The following is a 23,556-nucleotide window of genomic DNA, read 5'->3' on the forward strand; positions in this document are numbered from 1 at the left end:
CCTTACAATGTACTCTTAAATAATAAATATAAATTACAGCAAATGAATCTCGATCAACTCACATTCGACCAATATTTCACTCGTACTCACCGTGAGTTTTGAAAAAATCAAAATCAAAATTAATGCGACGCGATCTTATGAGAACTGAGGTTCGGATCCGACTGAACCAGTGGATCCCAGGAGGGTCAAATGGTCCTCAAGATAGCCAGGTGATTGTTTAATCCCATTTCACGCATCCTGAGCCGAGTCATCCTCCGCTTGGATTCTACTACGATTAAAACGGTGACTCAATGCTAGACCCCATGTCGCATTCGGGTCGCGCACACTTAGTGTGTGGGGGGCGTTAGACCCCATGATTGATGGGTGGGACGTTGGACCCTGTGTGAATCGTATCTTATGAGTTCGTGCTCAAACCGTCACAGAACAGATAAAAACAAATAAAAACATATAGAACAGACAAAAATGGGTGAAAACCGATAAAATAGACAATTTGTGTGAATTAAGTGTCATGTTTACGTGATTATCATATTATGATCCGGGATTGCTTGGCAGAGATGTCTCTATCCTAAACAGACAAAAACATAATAGATGCATGTGATGAGAATCAGCCATGGGCTATCGTGGGGACATTTAACATTCGACTTTGCTCAAAAAGGACTCGACATACATAATGTATATTGTCAAGCCTTGAGTGTGTGGGTTTCTTTTAAATTTTACTGTTTTGTGACACTGACAGATTAATAGATTATAAGATAAATGTGTTTTGCCTGAGTCCTAAACCTAGGGCTTTGCCCCGCCCTTTTCCCTGTATTTATTGCGTCAAGTGCGTGATTAGTTCGGTTTTATATTTTATGAAAAATAAATCCAATCTAAACACAAACTTAGGGAAATGAGAACACAAAACACCACGGAGGTGCCAAGGTCTCTGCTCATGCCCTATAGAAGACCGGACAACCTTTCACGGACCATCCTCGTTCGCGTCTCTAGTCCACCTCCTAAGTGCCCAAATCTATGCTAGAATGATAGAAACACTTCGGACGGATAAAGATGGCTATGCAAATAAGACCTGCGCCTGCAAGGGCTGCTTATCTTTACCCATGACTCGTGGTGTTTCGATCACTCTAACCCTAAGATTGTCAATAAATCATAAACTGATAATCTTGCTCTTAGGATGAAAAATTGGTTTTGCAAAAATGAGATTGAGAGACGCAGGCCACTTCAGCTAGTAGCCGATGTCGGACGATCCCCTTGATCCTCCAAGGTCTTGTATAAACCTCAAGAAAGCCGAAAAACCGATCGGTTTGCCCGAAGACGGTCTAAAAAGAATTCTCGCATTTCGACTTGAGCCGCCTCAAATAGGGTTTAGACTCGAGTAAGGACATGTGAATCCTTCCTAGATATCCATGCTACATGGACCACACGCCTCAGTATTTATAAAAAACTGTGGGTTTAGAAGAAGGGCATAATTAATAGTTCATCATTTACCGACTTGCTTACAAATTATTAATCGGTTCGTGCAATTTATTTAATAGTCAAGTGAATTAATTAACCGAGTGAGTAGTTCCAATTCACTACGTGTGTGGAATTTATTAATTTGAGTGAATCCGCCAAATGCTTTGATTTGTGGGTTTCGAGCCGTCAAACCAGTCATTGATGAACCATTCAGTATGGGCTCTAATTCCCACCATCACGAAATTAAATCCGATTTTTAAACCGACTTTACGTGATTAATCCGATTCGTGTAGGGTTTTGATAAAAAATGCATTCAAACATTTCAAAGCACACGAACATGGGCACAACGATCACAAAAAATTTTAATTTTGCCGGTTTTATGTCCGAGTGATCAATTAAGTCGGTTTTGGTGTATTTAGTCATTTTTGTTCTTTAAAATCAGGTGAGCATGGGATTTAATTCGTATGGATTCATTCTCACTTCAAATGATCAATTTTAGGTCCATTTTAATTGGGGAAAATTCCTAGACAAATCACAGTTTGAAAATAAGTATCACAGTGCATCATATTTTGAAAAATTAACATGGTGCATCACGAAAATTTTGAAAATTTTCACCGTACATTATTTCCGTCAACTAATAGACGGAAAGCTGACGTGGCACATTATTTGGACAAATGGTGCTAATGTGGCCGTGCTTACTCAGCATCTGGGTCTCACCTGGCCATGAAAATATGATGCGCTGTGAAAATTATTTTCAGATTGTGATGCACGATGTCATTTTTCCATTTTAATATTTGTTTGTTAACTTGTTTCCTAAAACGGAAAGGCACTAACAACCATATACAAACTACCATGTCCTGAACAATCTTGTTCCTATCTCTGTTCCATATTTTGTAATATTTGGCACAAGTTTGTTGATCGATCAAGAAACATGGCCTCCATTGTCGGTTGAGCCACAAAACCTCATGCAATGTGTTTCCCTTGCTCGGGTCAGGGCCACATTAACGCAACTCTCAAACTAGCCGTCAAGGAAACTAGGCCCTTCTCTAGAGTTGACCATTTGTTTGTGGTTGAACTTTGTGTTGACGAAATTGATGTGGAAGCCCTTGCAAGAGCTCTGCGAGTTTGAGAGTTGCGTTAATGTGGTCCTGACCCGGGCAAGGGAAGCACACCGCATGAGGTTTTGTGGCTCAACCGACGATAGAGGCCATGTTTCCTGATCGATCAACAAACTTGTGCCAAATATTACAAAAAATGGAAGAGAGATAGGAACAAGATTATTCAAGACATGACAGTTTGTATATAGTTGTTAGTGCCTTTCCGTTTTAAGAAATAAGTTAACAAACAAATATTAAAATGAGAAAATGACACCGTGCATCACATTTTGAAAATTATTTTCACAGTGTATCATATTTTCATGGCTAGGTGGGACTCAAATGCTGAGTAAGCACGGCCACATTGGCACCGTTTGTCCAAATAACGTGCCACATTAGCTTTCTGTCCATCAGTTGACGGAAATGATGCATGGTGAAAATTTTCAAAATTTTCGTGATGCACTATGATATTTGTTTTCAAATTGTGATGTACGGTATCATTTTTCCTTTTAATTGCGATCTTTTCAAATCAAGTTCGCATTGGGCAGGTTTTCTTTACACGCATTCCGATTTTAAATGTCTTGAACCTTATATTAATGACCCAACTCATAGCTTCTAGGTCCAAAACTCGTCAACAAACATCATCACAGTCATCAGTCGTAAGAGAGTCCTAGCATGCCACTAAGTTTGGGATTTCATACCTCTCCCCACCGAAGTCGGGAGGAACTCGAGAAGCTACGAAACTCCTCGATCCTGAGCTGAAATCGACCGTCTCAGTTCACCACAGTGAAAAGGAAAGGGATGACAGGGCGGCACAACGAGTCGGGAAAGCGTGACAGCGGGAAGGGTCGCAGTTGGAGCTCATTAAGGAAACTCGAACCTGCAAAACAGAGGGAAAAACCAGAAAAAAAATAATACAAAAAAGAGAAATAAAGCACCACAGACAGAGAGTAACGGAGGAAAGAACCGGAAATGAAAGAAAAGGTGGTGAAAGCTTAGCTCAGAGGCTCGGGGGAGGGGTCCGGATGGCGACGAAAACCAGCTCAGGCGTAGCTGCTGCTGTCCTCTTGTGCCTTTTAAGTTCGAGAGAGAGACACACAGAGAGAGAGAGAGAGAGAGATCAGTTCTGGTCTGTGTCTATGTACTCTCAGCCAGTAACGTGGAAAAGAGAGGACAAGGAGAAGTTGGGGCGCTCTGTGATCAGCCGAGAAGGGGAGGGCTGGAAGTTGGTGTGTCTGGTGGCAAGGATGACGAGCTTGCTGGTGATGATGATGGGAGTCTATGGTGGGCTTATGGAAGATGATGAGGATGTTGAAATTACTGGTCTCTTTTCGGAAGAGAGAGCTGAGGGACTGAAGGAGAAAAGATGAAGGAATCGTCTGTGTGTTGAAGCCAGGAGAGGAAAAGAGTTGAGAGCCCGAGAGGAGATGGATTGATGGTTGTTGTTGAGCTGTCTGTTGCCTCTGGATGATCGAAGAAACAGAGGCCGGTCTGTCTCCTTTTCTCTGTCCTTCTGCCCGAGCCAGAGAGAAAGAAAGAGAGAGAGAGAGAGAGAGAGAGAGAGAGAGAGAGTTCGTGGTTTTTTTTTCTTATGGAATCCGTGCTGCTGAGGAGGAGTAGACGTAGGTGGATGTCATACGTGCAGAGAAGGGCGGTGGCAGGAAGTTGCAGGGCATGGCCCAGAGCTTTCTGAACTGAAGGCTTGGGAGTTGCTGGTTCCTCAGAAGGAAAGAAAAGAAAGGAAAAAGGAAGGACAGAAGAAGTCATCAGCGGGTGCGGCCCAACTTGCCTGCCAACATCAGTTGAAAGAAGAAGAAGAAGAAAAAAAAAAGGAAAGAAAGGAAATGAAAGTGCAGGTCAACAGAACAGGAGAGGGAGCAATAAGTTCGGGCAAAAGTTCAAAACTGCCGAAGAAAGAAAGAAAACAAAAGAACAAACATGGATGGGTCGGCCAACTTGGCCATTTGGCCGACCCACATGACACATTTTCCTCTTTTTTTCTTTTTTTTCTTTTTGTTTTTTTAGTCGTACAGTAGTTCTGGTGAAATTCGATTTTTCAAAATCTGTCGATATTTTCGGAATGAAAACTTCGAAATTGAGAAATTTGAAAAAGGATCGGCTCCGTGAGAATTCCAATTTGTATCGACGGAAATCGAATCTCGATAAAAATCGATATTGAACCTTCACAACACATCGACCGTAATTGCTCGATTATTTTTATAATTCAATCTTTTCAATCGGATATCCGAAAAATATTCTCAGACCACTATTGTAATCAGAAAAATTTAGGGATCGATATGACGTAGAAAAATATTTTTTAATCCCGAGTTTTGATCCAGATTTTGGAAATCAAATTTGACGTGCGTAAAGCCTAAAATTCTCGCCTTTGCAATCAAATATTCGAAAAATGATTTGGGATCACCACTGCACTCAGAAAAATTCGAGGATCAATATCATGCAGAAAAAATATTTTTCGGCCTTGAGTTTTGTTCTATATTTTGAAAATGAAAAATAACGCATGTAAGGCCTGAAATTCTCATCTTTTTAATTGAATATCCGAAAAATGATCCGAGACCACCGTTGCACTCAGAAAAATTCGAGGATCAATATTATGCAGAGAAATATTTTCTGGTCCCGAGTACCGTCCTGGATTTGAAAGATGGAAATTGATGCACGTAAAACTCTAAAAGGTCTCATAGAGTTTTTTTTCAAATACAAAATTAGAGTTAAAGAAATGCCCCGAGTTCAAAACCGGTGAATTTGTCGAGTAATAGTTAGACATGACTTCCTCACTAAATGAAAAATGTGGTCTGGTCCTCCTCAATGGTTCTCGAGCGCCGGTGGATCAAAACGGGGTTCTGACATTAATGTTTCGGCATTAGGAATTGGAATCTAATGTAGTCTAATTTCCTTAGGCTTAAATGGCATAAATAACCTCTTATGCGTATAAGGCCGAATTTGTGTGTAATCAATTGAGTCAAAATCGGTCAAAACCATGACATTATTGTATTAATTGGTAATAATCATGTACATTTGGCCTAATTACATGGGACTTGGGGTAATTAGACACTAGTTAGAGGGTCTTAAGCTCTTAGGAAGGTCTTAGTGACCTTGAGGGTGGGTCATTAGGACCTGGGATCCTCTAAATCGGAAAGAGTCAATCACTTGGCTTAATTGGATAAAAAAAATCTCATCTTGTGTGTAAATTAATTAAAAATGATTAATTATGTATATTGACATGAATCATGGGGGTAATGGACCCACTTGTCGAGTCCTAGGATCCAAATTGAAAGTCAAGTTGACATTGAGTGGATTAGGACCATTTTTTATATTTTTTGTGGATTAATTGACTAATTTATTTAAATATGGCATTGTTAATAAAATTGGGAAAAAAAACCGTGAATAAAACGTGTAGAAATAGAGAAATAAAATTTAGAATTTTTCTAGCTTATGGGTCCTAGGCCAATTTTCCTCTTTTCAAGCCCTAGGCCTGTTTCTAGGCTCACTCAGCCCATTGTGGGAATGATTGGCTTAAATGTATGGCCCATTTATGTATGATGGCTAGAATGTATGGCTCTTTTTGAAGGTATGGCCCGTTTTACTTTTCGTCTCGAAAAAGTGTGGTCCAGTTTTCAGAGTTATCCTGTATAGTTTGTATATAAGCACATGAATCGTGCAGAGTTTACAATTTGTAATTTACCTTGTTGTACATTCGCGAATATGGCATTGACCCTAGGACTAAATAATTTGACTTTAAAAATAAAAAGTGTTTGAATCTAATAGGAGTCCAGAGGATACCGAAATGGCGAGTTATTAATTTACGAGCCTCTAATCTCGTAATAAAATCCCCTAGACTCATTTCTAAGCTATTGTTAATTAGAGAAACCAACTAACATTACATGCATTAAATATAAATGTAGGAATCGATACATTCATAGTAAAATAGACTACACTTGATAATAAATGTTCCCAACATTGTCAGAAACCAAATTTTATTAATTAAATATATAGTAAATATTCTAAATAAAATAATATATAATAAAAAATAATAATTTTAAAGATACAACGATCAAGTCTTTTACAAACAAAGAACATATATTTATGTTAATAATATATAGAGTAAATTGACAAATTGGTCCTCCAAATATGCATGTTACATCAAATTGGATCTCAAGAAATTTTTTATATTAAATTGAACCTTGAGAGATTAAGTGTACATCAAATTGAACCTTGAGAGATTAAGTGTATATCAAATCCGACCTCAAGAAATTTTTTACATCATATTGAACTTTGAGAGATTAAGTATACATCAAATTGAACTTTGAGAAATTAAGTGTACGTCAAATTCGATCTCAAGAAATTTTTACATCAAATTGAACCTTGAGAGATTAAGTATACATTAAATCCGACCTTCCGTCAGAATGCCGTAAAAAAATGGATGGAAAAATCTGATATGGCATTCAACAGATGATGTGGCATTATTTAATTATTTTCTTCCTTTTTTTATTATTCCCCATTTCTGTCTGACTTCAAAAAATATTTCCTACGGTTCCTATGATTTTCAGTCGGAGGCGGGAAAAACTTCATCCTCCCGGCGCGTCCTCCTCAATCGCTGGTGCTCTCGGCGTAGAGAGCTAAAGGCAAGGAGAAAGAGGGTGATAGAGAGATTACGGCGGCTGGCGAGTCTACGTCGAGAGCACCAGCGATTGAGGAGAACGCATCGAGAGGAGAAAGATTTTCCGTCCTCTGACTGAAAAGTAAGGGAATTGTAGGAAATATTTTTTTTAAGCCATACAGAAACGGGGAATAATAAAAAAAATGAAAGAAGACAATCGAACAATGTCACATCAGCTGTTGAATGCCAAATCAGATTTTTCCATCCATTTTTGGACGGCATTCTGACGGAAGGTCGGATTTGATGTACATTTAATCTCTCAAGGTTCCATTTGATGTAAAAAAATTCTTGAGGTCAGATTTAATGTACACTTAATCTCTCAATGTTCAATTTGATGTACACTTAATCTCTCAATGTTTAATTTGATGTAAAAAATTCCGTGAGGTCGGATTTGATGTATACTTAATCTCTAAAGGTTCAATTTGATGTACATTAATCTCTCAAGGTTCAATTTGATTTTAAAAATTTCTTGAGGTCATATTTGATGTACATTTAACCTCTCAAGGTTCAATTTGATGTAAAAAAATTCTTGAGGTCAGATTTGATGTAACATGCATATGTGGAGGACTAATTTGTCAATTTACTCTAATATATATGCATACCAACATGTGACAATCATTTCAGAAATAATTAATTGTAAAATAAAATAGAAAATAATAAATTGATTGACATTTCTATTATCTCATGAAATTTGAAATTAATAATTAAAAGTACTTTATTGTGTTAAGAAGAAAATATATTTTCCAAATATCACATAATTATAATATCTCATGAAATTTGAAATTAATAATTAAAAGTACTTTATTGTGTTAAGAAGAAAATATATTTTCTAAATATCACATAATTATAATAAGAAATAGTATTTAAATGGGTTAAAATGAACATATATGATGCAGAGGATATAAACACTACAAAATATTTAATTGATCATGTATAGGATTTAAATAAAAAAATATGTCTTATATAAAAACTTATGACAATAGTATGAACATAAGCTCATAAATAGAATAGAAAAAAAAACTCAAAAATAAGAATGTAATAAGCACTCTTTAAATAAAAAGGGTGAAACAAATTTTTATTTTTATTACTAAACTTTATATATATGACATATCTATATTTTCCATTAACTTAAATATATGATGCATATTAATAGTTTTAAACTATTATTAAAGTAAGTAATTTACTCCAATTTTTAAGAAAAAATATTGAAAATTATTATTTAAAAATTTAAATTTAAATTAATAATTATTATTTTTAATTAGAAATTAGTGTTTCAAAATATAAATAATTACAAGAAGAAATGATACAAAGATATATGAAAAGGAACCCGTGCAACCCATACTTTAATATCTTTTTATGCATTTAATTCAATTTTAGTAGCTCTTACTTATAAAAATTATATTTATGTGTTAAATATATTTTCTAAAATATAAGACTAATTGAAAAAAACTGTAAATAAAAATATATAATCATATTATATTTTGAAATCAGTTCCAATGAATATAATATAATTTAATTTCTTCATGTGATGATATATAATAAAAACAATTCTATGAATAAGTGTTAAGTGTTTCAAAAAAAAGTAATGAAAGTTAGAATTTTTTTTTTGATAAAATTCATCGTGATTTAATTTTACGTCTTACTATAAGAAAATGAGTAAATCAACATGCACGGTAAGCCCGTGCAAAATATCACGGTTGAAAACTACTTGTAAGATATTATAATATATTCAATTTTTTCTGATTGGTTTTTATATCTTTCTGTTTGCATTAACTCCTATTAGTCTATTACTGTTATGTAATTTTAAATTATCTGGATAATATTTTATAATACAAAAATATATGGTTGTTCGCATCCATTAGCTCTCGGGCCTAGATCCACCCCGAAAATTAGCAAATGAATTTGCTCTTTTATCTCTCTGTTCACCTTTGTGGTATCTTGTGGGACCTAGAAATTTCGCACAAATACACAAATATATATATATATATATATATATTATTACATAAATCATATTTGCTTTATAGGTGGCATTTTCATTTTATATATATATATATATATATATATATATATATATATATCTTTCTTTTCTGCAAGTGCTTTAGAACAATTGAAATAAAATAAAATAAAAATAATAAAGAAATGAAAACAAAATAATGATTTGATTAGGGTGTAGGCTTCTTAATGGTGAAACTTGCCATACCAAATCTACCTTTCTCCCTCTGTTATCTTCTCCACCGCCTCTTTATTGTTTATTGTTTTTTTTTTTAATTTATTGAGTTTAGCTTGTTGGGGCTTTGGGGGCTCTGGTGGGTTCGAAGAAAAGAGGCAGGGCGAGAGAGGAAAGAGATGAGGCAGATGGGAAAGGGTAAGGTGAGAGGCTGAAGAATCGAAACAGAAGGAAGAATCAGAGAGGTTGAAGATGAAAAGCTCGATTGAGAAAGAGAGAGAGATTCGGAGACCGAGCTAAAGCCTCCCGAGTTCATCGCGACTTATGTTTCTGCGGCCTTCCGTCCTATCACCATCGCTTGAAGGAGATATTAAAGGAGAAACAATACCTCTTCTTGGTCCCATTCTCTATGTGTATTCCTATCTCTAGACGAGGACAGGTAACAGCATGGGTTACCGTTAAACCCGAGCCACCGTAAGTGCAATTCCTAGCTCTTAGTTATAACATCAATATCTAGATTGAAGCATAAGAATGGTGAAACCGTTATAGGAGTGGCTTTATATTTGTTTAAGAGCCTTACTGATCTATTATGCTTTGAAATTACAAACAAGATATCGATGATCATAAGGTAGCCTATGTGGGAGCTCTGCTTTTGACGGTCAATTACCTCGAGGCACAACTTTGGACTAATCTGAATCGTGTTATTATTACTTGCTAAGAGCATCATCGAGTTTTAAACTCAAAATGATCTCCAAGTAAGATTGGTGTTTTATCCGATTCACACGAGGTTCAAATTCTGATTCTTGGTTTAAGTGGAGCTCTTGCAGATGATATGAAGTTTTTTTGTTGGATTTGGTTGAGGTGAGTGAAATAGGGACAAGCTGAAGAAGTTACAGTAGTTGCTTATCATAAGTCTAGGCTTATCGGGTATTATCTGAATGTTCTATTGGTCTGCTGCAATATGAGAATTGTTCATGGAGAAGATGATTTTTGATTTAATGCATTGAGGTCACTTAAATTTGAGGAATTATCGCTCGGAACAGAAACAATGTTTCTATTGTCATTCACTTATTAATTAGATTTCCGGCATATTCCTACCAAATTAGTGATTATTGAATGGTAATGACTTGGCTAACGCTAGTGATATTGGCGTGGGGTTGCTTCAAAAGTATTTAGTGTATATGAACTATTCTTTCTTGACTAAGTGTTATCTTTTACTCTCTGGATTAGATTATGGGCCAACCACAAGATCCTCTACATGATTGACTTTTTGTTACAATTAAGTTAATCTTTCGTTGTACCCCTTCTCTATAAATTAATTAATTGGCTTCAAAAGAGTTGTTAGTTAATAATATGCTCTTATAATTCAAATGTAATATATTTATCATTATGGCATTAACATTAACCACTCTTTGAGATTATTCCAAGAGAATAGGTGCCACCCATTGGTTCAGGTTTATATTCTAATATGGCCAAAGCTGATAGAGTTATAACGGATATGGATCGAGGAGACCATAAACTTGAATCTTGAAGGTTTGACTTGATGAATTATTTTTAGTAGTCCTGTGAGTACTATATTCTCTTGTGAAATGATGCATTATAGTTATATAAATTATTTAAGAAGAATATTGTGATAATTAGATTAATGAAGCGGTCTTGTTATGTTGTATGAAAGGATTTGAGAGATATTAGCCTTTTATGTTTTATTTTGATTGGAGATATGCAGTGTGATTATGTATGAGATATATGATAATAATGTGATATCATTGTAATGGGATTGTGATTGTGCTCGTGTATACTGATATTGTTTGACTATGGCATGGGACTGCTGGACCCGATGGAATAGAAAAATGGGCTCTAATAGTTGCTGGACCTGGCGGAATATAAATAGGGGTCTGATCAGCCGCTGGACCCGGCGGAAGAGAAAAATGGGCTCAAACGGTCGTTAGATCCAGCGGAATATAAATTGAGGTCAACTCTTATCGTCAAAGTTAATAGGCGGCCTCCACTTATGAGATATGAATATTGATAGTTGAGGATGATATGAGTGAGATGTGCGGGGTCACGGTACCGTCCTAATTTATCGCAAGGTAATGCGACCTTATGGCTATATTGTTTGACTAGTGTTATGCATTGTTTGTTTGGATTGATTTAGAGGGATGTGATGCTCGTTGAGCTTGAATTTGTTGTTATACTTGAATGTTGGTGGGATGCTAGAACTTGATTTATCAAGTGATTGTGTAGTGATTTGTTGTGAAACGCTAAATAAATAGATATTTGATGTTTATGCGATATTGGATATTAGAGAAATGATTGAAAGAGTTGTGTGTATTTGTTAGTATAACTTAAATTTAGTTACTTTATTTGATATAATTATTATTATCATTTGTATATATAATGTATATATGTGGGTAAATTGATAGTTGGATTTGATGTGATTGTATTATTTATTTGAATATCTGGTTGTTTGTAATTAAATATTTATATAATAATAATTCATTTTGCTTTGAAATATAATATCACTACACATATTTGCATATATTTTTCCAGATAAGTTAGAGGTTATACGGGAGAATCATTTTGATGTGGGGGTTCAGCATGGAAGATAGTTAGCAAGAACTTTATGTTTTACAAGTATTAGAGCTATCTATGTAGTACTTGTAATAAGTTACGACCTAAAAGATTTTGTTTAACTACTCATGGGATGTTGTAAGAAATATGCTATATTTATTTTTTTAGAGATCTATGATTTTCTAGTGTGTATATATATATATATGTTAGAGCTTGCTGGATTAGTTATATATATTTTGGAGTTTATGGAAAGCAAGTTTTTATAAGAGTAGTTATGTGATAATGGATATCGAGAAAATTTTGGGGAAATTCTGTTGAAATTTCGGATCGTGATATATCTTTTAGAGCATTATTTGAAATGAAAAACAAAAATTTAATAGATACTTTGGAAAATATTCAGATCTGAACATTTTGCTTATAAGATAAATGTCTCACCATAAACAAAACAAAAAAAAAGGAAAAAAAAAGACCACAAATAATAAGTAAAATAAAGTTAGAGTAAAAAAAATATTATAATTACTTCTTCATCATAAACCTTCTAATCGGTCGTGTATCATCTTCAAGTTTTCATCCCAAACAAAATCATTCTTGTTTTGCAAAGTTTGAATTTTTTTAAGCTTTTTTTTCTTCTTTTTCATCCAGAGATAGACATTATTAGCTCCAAATGTTATGGTTATCACTTGTGCCATACTTCCACTTGAGTAAGTGAAGACAAACGAAAGGTATTATATGGCTAGTTTCCTTATAGATTAGAGCCTCAATGGCAAAAATTTGCAACGGCAAATGCTCTATCAATTTAGGCCACCAATTTCATTGGATACCTATCTGAATATTCCTTTTGATGTCTTGATTTCCCATAGATATGGTCTTCATATCTCTATTAACCCGTATATAATTATATCCAAGCAGAGTTAAAAAACGCTATAGTGTTTCTTAATTTATTTTAAATTTTCACGAAGGCTTTCACAAAATAGTTTGTATTCATCATTTTTCATTCTTTATAAAATGATAATTTTTCTCTAGAGATCAAGAAATTCTTTCTCAAAGTTAGATATTAATTGTTTTTGTACTCTTGGACAAAAGTTACATCAGTGTTCTATTAACATTTTACATTCATGTTGAGAGTCCAGTAATTTTTTTAAAAAAATTTGGACTTTCCCTTAAAAAATTTCTTCCAAGTTAAATCATATAATGTTCAATAAATGTACTTCACTAACCTCTTATTTTTTTACATATTATAATTTATATTTTCACATATTATCGTCTTGAAAAGTTATGACATATATCAAGGAAGAATCAAATTTTTTCAAAGATAATTACCTTGGATAATTCCCAATTGTTTTTTTGTTTTCCTAGCTAATATGATTATCTTATATTACTTCTTCAATTCAACCAACATCGAAATGAAATCGTCAATTTTCTTGACAAGTATTAATTTGGGTAAATTAAAAAAAAAACTTAAATTTTGTAAAACGTCTCTATTTTGTTCTAAATTTTATTTTGTAACAAAAAAAATCACATGTTTTGATAATAGTCTCAGATTTGCCTCCCTTACTATTCCGTTAAAATTTCTTTCTGTTTGCCTTCGTGGACTTTATGGGATCTACCAAATTTATATATCATTTGGTCATCTTCTCTTTTCTTTACAAAAATAACCCAAGTTTTCATAGAAGTCTCAGTGTTGTTCTAGATTTTGATTTGTAATTTAAAAAAATACATGTTAGCACTCCGTTTTGGTCCATCGGATCCAGAGAGAATATCAAGGGCATTCCTAACTATAATTCGAAAACTATTACAGAAGAAGACCCAGCAAATCCCGGATTACTATTCACCCTCCACCCTCCCAATTGTCCTTTTGTCGGCATGTCTAGCCCCGACTGGGCACGTTTGGCGCCGATCCATCTTCCTCTCCTCCGACTGATCATTTCCCCTTGTCCTTCTGTCATTTCTGTCCTCCGTCTCCTCTATTTGCTTTTCTTCTTCACACCTGCTCACACATTGTTGCCTTACTGCTCTGCTCCGCTTGTTCCCCACGTTCGACCACTCCTTGTACCGATTGGTCTCTCCCTATCCTTCCTCTGTGCCGCCACCCTCTCCTTCACCGTCACCGCTCGAGCAAACCAGCTGCAGTTGCTTGGGTTGTTATATGCTTTACCCACATAGTCCGACACCATTCTTGGGTTCATGCTATGGATCCCTTTGGGATTATGAGGATTTGTAGTCAGGGTCACTCGATTCTTGTTAATCCGTGATTAGGTAGCTCTAGTTCATATCCTGTTGAGTCAGCAAGGCTCGTGTTGTCGTCGATTGTCTACTCGGCACCTCAATGTACATTACGTTTGCATTGAATAAAATCTATTTACTATTGACAAAAAAAAATGATGTGCCGAAGTCAACAGGAGAGAAGGGATTTTTCATACTTGTTTTGTTGAACAGTGTCCAGCGGTCAAAATCTCAAGCAAAAAGGCGTGACTGAGTTGAATCGTTGGGATGACAACTCCAATAAACGCGAGCATATACAATTGGTAGCTATACTTGCGAAAACACATCAAAGAATATGATAGATATTGATATAATTCTTAAAAATGAACAATGAAATTAAACAACATCGTGAACAATAAAAATTAGACAACATCGTGAACAATAAAAATTAAAATTCATCTAGATATATTTAAAGGGTGGAGTTATTGTTAAAATTAACTATAAAAAGGAAGGGATTTCATATATCTCATGGTTTAACCTTTTAAAAAATTTATCCTATGTTTTTTTTGTTGATATATCCCATGTCAACGTTTTAACAGTCTTGCCACTGTGGCCATTTTATCCGGGATAGATTTGAGAAAAAATTAAAACCGTGTGATAGATTTGTAGAAAGAATTAAAACTCTATTATATATTTGTGAAAAAATTAAAATCGTGGAATATATTTGGATCTTACTAACGTTTTATTAATAAAAAGATAACGTCGAGATAGATTTGAAACAAAATATAAATAATGAAATATATCTAAAAAAAGAAAATAAAGTGAAAGCGTGTGTTTTTATGTATGAAAGGTTACATATATATATATATATATATATTAATTATATAATATTAAATGAAATGAAAAGGCGAGCTTCATGATTGAAAGTACACATTTTTTGATACTCTAATATGTAAATAGATGAAGCCAAGGATGCATGTGTATGTGTGGCTAGGTACACCAATGAACTAGGATTAATCTAGATACATTGAATGTATAAAAATGGTTAGACTCATTAAATAGTGGAGTACACGATATTAAACATGTCTAGATTCATTGAAAGGGTAATAATTAGAATTATAAAAATTGAGAAAGAAACACTTTTTGGAACTATATACTTTTATAATAGTTATTATTATTATTAGGGCTAATTATGTAAAAAGGCATGATCTTTGCTTAAATTTTTAATTCTAGCATGATCTTTCGAAAATAGTACAGAAAACACGACATTTAGTTTTAGTATCAAATTTAGCATGCCGTTAAATATTCCGTCAATTCCAATAATATTGGCTGAATAAAATTAACGATGTCACGTATCGCTATATTATTCGATTAGTGGATCCTATATCTTTTGATTTAATAAAAATAATTCTAAAATTTTTTTAAAAAAGGGAAGGGATGGGTCGGCCGAAGACAAAGAGAGGAGGGGGCTAGCGGGTCGGTAGTGGTGGCTTCCATTGCGGCTACTACCGCTGGAATCTAAAGAGCGCCAATTTCAGGTCTCCTTCAATCCCGATTTCCGACATCACCACCCCAATCGGGGTCGGCGGCCATCATAGAGGTTGAAACCACCCCCTTCTTTTATTTTCAACATTATTTTTATTAAGTAAAAATGTAGGGTCCACTCATCGAATAATATGGTAACACGTGGCATCGTTAATGCTTAGTCAACATATTATTCGATGAGCGGACACCGTTAATTCAATGTTAGAATTGACAGAATATTTAATGATGTACTAGTTTTGAAAATAAAATGAAAGGTCATGCATTTTTGTGCTATTTTTAAAAAGTCGTGCTAGAATTGAGAATTTAAATAAATGTTAGGAGACATGTAAAAATCAAAAAATTGAAAGGAGTATATACATTATCTTGCTAGGTACTACGTTTGATATTTACCAATAGAACTTTTTAATATCCTATATTTCGTGCCCTCTCTTACCTTCTTCTAAATCAATGAGTCTTGTTACTAGCCGTAAAAGGTAAAATAAGTTGTCCTCATACTTTTTGAAGGAGATTATTATATCGTATATCATATTGAACCAAAATAAAAGCTTTAAGGGAGTGAGACTGTGAGAGTGAGAAATTTATCCAGTTCAGGGCGAGGATTGGTTCAAGAAGGCTCAAAATGAACATAATATACTGTAAAATGAACATAATCAACTGAAGTCCAATTGCAGTCAATTATGTTGAATTTTGTAGTCGATTATGTGCATTTGAGAACCTTGCACTGGTATGCTTGGGATCGGATAAGTTCCCCGTGAAAGTGACCATTATTACATATTTTGAAAGTTTCGGGGTGTGATATTCTAAAGGACCAAAGTCTGGGCATCGGAATCCCACGGAGGCAGACATGCCGACAATGGATGGTCCAGAACCTCGGAGAACATTCTCTCTCTCACTCACTCCCTCTCTACGCGCGCACACAGAGCAGAACTCTTCGATGAATTTCACTCTCAGCTGTCGATTTCGAATTCGTTTGTTTCCTCTGCTTCGATTCGATGATCTGATGGATGAAACTGAAGCGAACCCAATTTCCAATTTGAATTGGGAAAGTTGATTTATGCATGTATATGTATAAATAGTAATCCGCGTTAAAATAATTATGGCGGTGTGTTGTTTGGGTCCCACGCGCTGCACGGCCCCCTTCTCCCCTCCCACCACCCCCTACTCTCTCCCCCGCCCCTCCTACGCCGTGGCCATGTCCTCCTCCCGCAGCCCCAGCCCCAGTCCCAGCCCCTCCCAGCCTTCCCTCCTCGTCTTCTCAGGTCCACCCTCGTCCTGCATTGCCCATTACCATCTCTGCTTTCGTTCAGGGTCGATTCGATTGGTTGTGGTGTGATGCGGTTTGGTGTTTGTGGTGTGCAGGTGGCACCGCGTTCAACGGGGTCGTTGAGGAGCTGAAGAAGCTCACTAGTCGAGTGGCCCACGTCCTCCCCGTCTCCGACGACGGTGGCAGCACGGCAGAGATCGTCCGCGTCCTCGGTAATTTTTCCGACTTCCAAATTTACCTGCTTTATGGTCTCTGCAGTATCCTTGAGGTCTATCATAGACCACATCCTTGAATTTTCCGCTGTGATGGTTGAGACACAATGAGGCTATCGATGTTTAATGATACAATGACTAATTCGAGTTGCCAAACGTGATAGTTGCTAAGGTCTTAGCTCTAGCGAAGTTAGTGTTTCCGAAGATAGATTCATGTGACCAAAAAAGAACTGAAATGAAGAAGATTTGTATGTGATAATATTACAACAAAGGCAGAACGTGGAAGGCATTTGCAGTTGACCTAAAATGGAGAAGTCTCAAAAGGGTTAAATTTCGAGTTTGCTCATCAAATCTTAATCTCCAGAAGGTGAAACTGCTAGGGGTTCTCCGAATTCTCCCCCTCGGGTTTATTCTCTTGATTACTTCTTGACCATCATATGGACAAGTTTCGACTTTGACTCGTTTGCCATCCAAAGTAGAAGTGAGGGATGAGCCTTTTTATTTTGAACGTTGGCAGCTGAATTGGTTGTTGAAGCCTTGTTTAGAGCAAGTTCTATGCTCTGCCCCTTGTTTTTGTTATGGAATTACACATGCTTTGCTTTGGGAAGCTAGACTATCAATTTTATTAAATTTCGTAGGTGGACCAGCTGTAGGAGACATAAGGTCAAGGTGTTTGAGATTATCAGATCAAAGTACGTCCGAGGCACTGGCAGTTCGAAGATTGCTGGGTCATCGCCTGCCACTTGATCCCAAGCAAGCCAAATCTGAATGGTAATGCAGTGAGCTCTTTGTTTGGTTTCCTGACTTACTTCATCTGGTGCTTGTGATTCGCATTATTGATATAGTGGAGCTTCAATACGGTCAACTGATGTTGTTGACCTAAGGAAATATGTGTCCTGCATCTGGAATAGCGTACATATTTTCCTCTTCAGATTAGTCTTCAATTTCATGAAGAGATTGGTTTTTTTTACGGGTTAATGCATGCTCATATGTTTTCCAATTGCTTGTTGGGTCTTTCTGTGATGGTGTTATTAAGTAATAGTAGGCTGACTCGGGAATTTGACAGGTACGCTATTGTGGAAGAAGAACACTCCTTGTGGAATGATGTGTCAAGGCCATACCGGGAAACAATAAGAGCATTCCTGGTTTATTTTCAAAATGAGGTATTTTGAATTCTAACCTATCAGATTCACTACGATTTTGGTTGTTAAGAAGTTTCTTATTTAGCAGTTCTTCAGGAACTACTGATTTGCTTACCTAACTCGGCATTGGTTTTACACATCGTGTTCATGCTTTCCCAGCTCTAATTTATAGTGAAGCAAGTTTTCTTCGCTCACTTCTGAATATATGGATTTTATTTAGTTTTTTCTCTGATCTTTACCTCCAAGACACTTTTTTTTTTTCTCTCTTCACAAGTTTTGCCTTCTCATATCTTGTCTCTGCTTTTAACTAATTCAACAAAGAATATTCCATATATATGCTAATATAGTCCAGCCCATCAAAGGTCACTGTGAACTATGGCTATGCTTATTTCTTTTCCATTTGTATCTTCAAAGTTGTAAACCAGCTGAAATTTCTTGAGTTGTTGGTGGCTAAAGACTAGTACTTTTGTGATCTGACAGATCCTTCGTCGGCCTAATGAATCATTTTGTTTCAGCAATGGCAGGTAAAAGTTGTGATCTAGGTATATCTCATTGTTCGAGACTGTTATCTCTTTTCAAATATTCTTGTTCCTTTTCAAGATCAGAACAAGTACAAATAGTGCTTCATAGTGTTGCTTTCATTATCTTTGAAAAGGACAAAGACTTTTCTATTGTTTGCACCATAGTTCCTTTTATTAAGCTTGCCATAATATTTCTAGTTTCTTTAATGGATACATGAGTTTATTGACTGTCATTTTTCCAGTATTGGGAATTTTTTCTTTGCAGGAGCACGCATATTCTTCCAGTCTTTAGACGCTGCCATATTTTTGTTTTCACGTGTTTCAGATATCCCTTCAGAAAGTCTTGTCCTGCCAGTTATTTCAACCAATGACAGGCTCACCTTGGGATGTGAGTTATGGGTATGTGAATCAAGTTATGTTATGTGAATCTCACATGCTTTGGATATGTTGTTTGGTGAATGGGTTCTATCTAATTTTGAGTTTACCTAATAAATGGTTTCAATTAATCTCTTTGGCATATACATTTAGGATGGAACTATAATACGTGGCCAGAATGAAATTTCACATCCAACAAATGGCACGGTGGAGCTGATTAACAAGGTAAAGAAATTTCTCCTGATGAGAGCAATCTCTAGAGTGACTCTTTTTGAGACGTAGTCTTGAACAAATTGGAACTTCCAATCTGACTCTGTTACATTATAACTTATAAGTAGCCTGATGGGACTATCATTACTATCCCTGCATTTCCAAATGCTCCAAATTTCATGTTGCAGATATCATTTTCTCTGCTTAAAGTAGATTGTGCAACGAGTTTTCCTTTACAAATGCAGGGAATTTTTGTGGTTCAAAAAGTATGGTAATATATTTCAGTGAGTCTTTGTTGATGTTTCATCTATAGAAGTTTCATTTGTCAAGGAGCTTAGGAAAAGAAATGGACCTTTAATTGTGGAAAAGACACGTGTCTGTACGCCTGTACCATGAATATTAGATATTGGAAGGAACAAGGATAAAAATGACTTCTGCTTCTTATGATAATCTTGAATCTGATTCAGCTAGTTTTCTTATGCGTAGAAAAGCTCTTCAATGCCCGCTCTTCCATCAAGAATAAAGCGAGTTTTCTACATGTCCCGTGAAGGCACCCACTCATTGCATGAGGTGTGGATCTCTCTTTGTTTGGTTTTCACTATTCTAACTTATCTACGAGCTTCGTATAGATGAAAAACTTGAACTGAATTTATCCGAGGTAATTAATTTCGTTTGTTTCCTATCATGGAGCTAACTAAAGTTTCAGTGATTTGTAGGTTTTTCCTGCAGCAAATCCAGCTGTCCTGGACCAGTTGAAAACTGTGGACTGTATTGTTTATGCTATGGGATCTCTCTTTACTTCCATATGTCCTTCACTGGTAAGAATACAGACCCATTGGTATCGTTCAGATATTTCCCTCCCAGTAAGATCCTGAAAGACTCATTACTAGTATTTACGTGCAATTGTTCACTTTGATTTTGTTTTACATGGCATCTTGCATTTATGTATTTATTGGTTTTTGGTAGAGAGTGTGTTGTGGCTTCTAGAGGCAGTTTCAGATTATAAAACATAAAATACATTTGAAATGGATTTTCCTTGGTGTTCCATTTTCTAGGTATTACTTGGCATTGGAGAGATCATTTCCTCAAGAACATGTCCGAAGGTATCTGATTAATCCCAATTTCTAGATGACCCATGTTTGATCCCTTTACTATCTAAATGCCAAATGATAAGTTTTAGCCTTACTATTTCATTCTATCGAACTTGCGTATTCTATTCGGGAAAATACTCCTGATTGGCCAGGACAAAGAAAAAAGAAAAAAACAACTTTTTGGGAGAACTTCATATGTCTTTTCAAAGCTCTCTTGATATATGGCCATATTCAGAGTGATGTATTCATTAATTCCTCAGGTACTCTTGTTGAATAGTTCTCATGACCGGGAGACGAGTGGCTTCTCAGCTTCATGTTTTGTGACTGCTATCACAGATGCCCTGAATCGGACTCATGGAGACAACAACAATTGTCTGAAAAACCCTGTAAGTGGTTATTTGTAATAGTGCTTAAACTACTATTTCCATTTTGAAGTCCTATATTGAATCCAAACTGAAAACGTAATCCACCTACAACTATCAACTTTGTATGGTTGCCTTGTTTACGGTGTGTATAACTAATGCTGGGGAGGGGTTAGGTAAGAAAGGCCCTAATAGGATTTCTTCGTTTTTTCTGTTTGAAATATATCCTTAGCTGATATAACTGATTTTCTACCAACCAGACAACCCCCTCTGGCAACTGCCATCAAATTTTGATGCCGACCCTCACTAGAGAGCTCTGCTACCTCCCAGCATCAATCTCTGCTCATGTTTGATCAATCTAGATCAGGCCTGTGTTCAGCCTAGCCACAGTTATGCTGTGATTAATTTCTGTATTATATATGAAGGCATGATATGATAATTTGATTTCCCAATTATTGTTTGCCTAATTCTAGTTTATTTTGGATGCTTCATGAGATGTGCCTGATTAAAAAATCTCTCCCATCCCCATCCCAAATCCACCATCATTAGCTATGGATATACTAGAATGTCTTGGTTTCTAAGAAATTCTACCTGTGTTGTGTAAATAGATATTCTGAAAAGGGTATATAACATGTGTATGGTTTATTTAAACATGGTAGCTTCTCGCACTTGATATATATGAAAAAAATCTCTTCTGGTTCTCTGTTTGAGCTTTGCCTTTGTCCAATGTGCAGTCGCTCTTCATAGTTCTCTGTTGTTTGATTGTGTGAGAAAGTATGCTGAATTTATTTGCAAGAGGATGATGATAGGAGGTAGATGTTAACTTGTAACAAAATTCTTTTGTATTTGTGCAGCCAAGTCAGTACATCAATACACTTTTTGTGCCCAGAGGCAGTACAATTCCCGTTGATATACGGCAGTTGGCTTCTCAAGGGATCTGTGACGTGGTATGTATATCCTGTTCTCGAATTTATGCGCGGGGCCGATATAGCCATAAAAGAATTCTAGATTTTCTACTGCACTCTTTTCGCGATTGGTGAAGAGAAATTGGCTTGGGCATATAAGTGGCTAGGCCTAGACCCAATCCTGAAGTTTAAACTATTAGGTAGAACGATGCGCTTAACTAGTCGGTGCTGAGTACAGCCATAGAAGAATTCTAGATTTTCTACTGCACTCCTTTTGCGGTTGGTGAAGATAAATTGGCTTGGGCATATAAGTGGATAGGCCTATACCCGATCCTGAAGTTTAAACTATTAGGTAGAACGATGACGCTTAACTAGCGGATGCTGAGTACAAGAAAACTTTTCCGAGCCATGAAAGTAAGCTTTGATTGTATCGACTGCTTATACCTTTCAGATCTGCAACTGAACTACTTTTGTGGTTGCGGCAGGTGGTCATTGACTCCTTGCACGATGAGAAGGTTGGTGTAGTTTACGACCCCAGGTCACTGATTTTGGCTCTGGCTGATTTGATCAGCAGATTTAGGAGCACAAGCTTCACAACAGGGTAGATGAAGAGATGTGAAGCTCCTGCTCTGTTGGGACCTAAATTTGGACGTTGAATCTTCTGAAGCGTGGCTCCAGTTTATGCAGTCCATTGATCACGTAAAAGAAATTGATCAAATTTATCAGAAGACTACTGGAAGTAGCTTTCGGGAGGTTCTGAATCCAAGACTCACTCTTCGCAGGTGAATGTCCTGTATCCTGTTGTGGGCAGGCAGGTCTCCGCAGCCTCGATCACTCATTGACCGAGCAGATGTGATTCAAACTATTCAGAGACTTGACTTTTCTGTTGCTGCATATCAGAATAGGCATCCATGTCCATGTTGAAGGAAACAATTAAATATGATATATTTGGCCATGAAAATCATGATAAACTAAAACTCTGGTTTACATATCCACTTGTCAATTCTTCGTTTTTTCTTATTTTTCTCTTTCCTTTCTTTTCTTTGTAATATTTCTTTTGCTTTTCCGATGCTGCTAATTTAAATTTTATTTGATAAATTACTGAAGTTTGTTTAAGATATTTAAATTAACTTTTTTATACATCATATCTAATTTGTATGCCCATGGAAATACCAAGTGTTAGCCATTTACCAATTGTTCCTTATTTTTTTCAACCCTCATTTCAAATACTTTTCATTTCTTCTTTCTAATTTACTTTTTATTATGTCCGAAAAATTTCAAAAATACTATGTCCCATTTCTTTTATAAATATAGGAGAAAGATATTGACCAACAAAAATAAAAAAGATATTGACTTTAGCTCATTATATTCTCATTAGCAGTATTATGTTAATACTCAATCTTATATATTATATACATGTAATCGTTACAGCCTTGAATTTTTACCAATACATCCAATTATAAATACACCTAATATTCTAATAAAAAGACAACTTCTCTCATGCATCATATATACAGCAAAAATATTATATATTGGGTATAGGGCTTATCTTCTGCTAGACATAAATAGATAAATATATTGAGATATAACAATGAATAACAATTGAGAATTCAAAAAAAAATGTAAAAAAGAAAGCATAAAATGAAGGATGAAAATGGATTGAAGGAGAGAATTTAATATGATTTAATAAATAGACTTACAACCTAAACAATTTATATTATTGGATCCCATTGGCATACTCTCATATGATAATATATTTTTATATGGG

The 23,556-nt window shown here is 35.7% G+C and overlaps 1 protein-coding gene and 2 long non-coding RNA genes across 3 annotated transcripts; 2 read left to right on the forward strand and 1 right to left on the reverse strand.

The window, feature by feature from the left end:
- Nucleotides 1-4,417, reverse strand: LOC116207031. The gene is made up of 2 exons (XR_004156844.1): nucleotides 3,248-4,417; nucleotides 1-378 (listed from the first exon to the last, which is right to left on the reverse strand). It is a non-coding gene; the product is annotated as an uncharacterized LOC116207031 (long non-coding RNA).
- A 4,993-nt stretch (nucleotides 4,418-9,410) lies between these two features.
- LOC116207715 lies at nucleotides 9,411-12,148 on the forward strand. The gene is made up of 2 exons (XR_004156962.1): nucleotides 9,411-11,478; nucleotides 11,939-12,148. It is a non-coding gene; the product is annotated as an uncharacterized LOC116207715 (long non-coding RNA).
- Nucleotides 12,149-16,514: 4,366 nt separating this feature from the next.
- Nucleotides 16,515-22,808, forward strand: LOC116207716 (uncharacterized protein YNL011C). Its single transcript, XM_031540786.1, has 13 exons — nucleotides 16,515-16,965; nucleotides 17,066-17,182; nucleotides 17,821-17,953; nucleotides 18,249-18,345; nucleotides 18,805-18,848; nucleotides 19,088-19,244; nucleotides 19,374-19,445; nucleotides 19,917-20,000; nucleotides 20,147-20,248; nucleotides 20,486-20,533; nucleotides 20,782-20,907; nucleotides 21,738-21,830; nucleotides 22,274-22,808. The coding sequence occupies exons 1-13, from the start codon at nucleotides 16,803-16,805 to the stop codon at nucleotides 22,391-22,393; spliced, it is 1,356 nt and encodes a 451-aa protein (XP_031396646.1). The 5' UTR covers nucleotides 16,515-16,802; the 3' UTR covers nucleotides 22,394-22,808.
- The last annotated feature ends 748 nt before the right edge of the window (nucleotides 22,809-23,556 follow it).

The sequence above is a fragment of the Punica granatum genome, chromosome 5 (assembly GCF_007655135.1).
Source record: "Punica granatum isolate Tunisia-2019 chromosome 5, ASM765513v2, whole genome shotgun sequence".
Taxonomy (NCBI): domain Eukaryota; kingdom Viridiplantae; phylum Streptophyta; class Magnoliopsida; order Myrtales; family Lythraceae; genus Punica; species Punica granatum.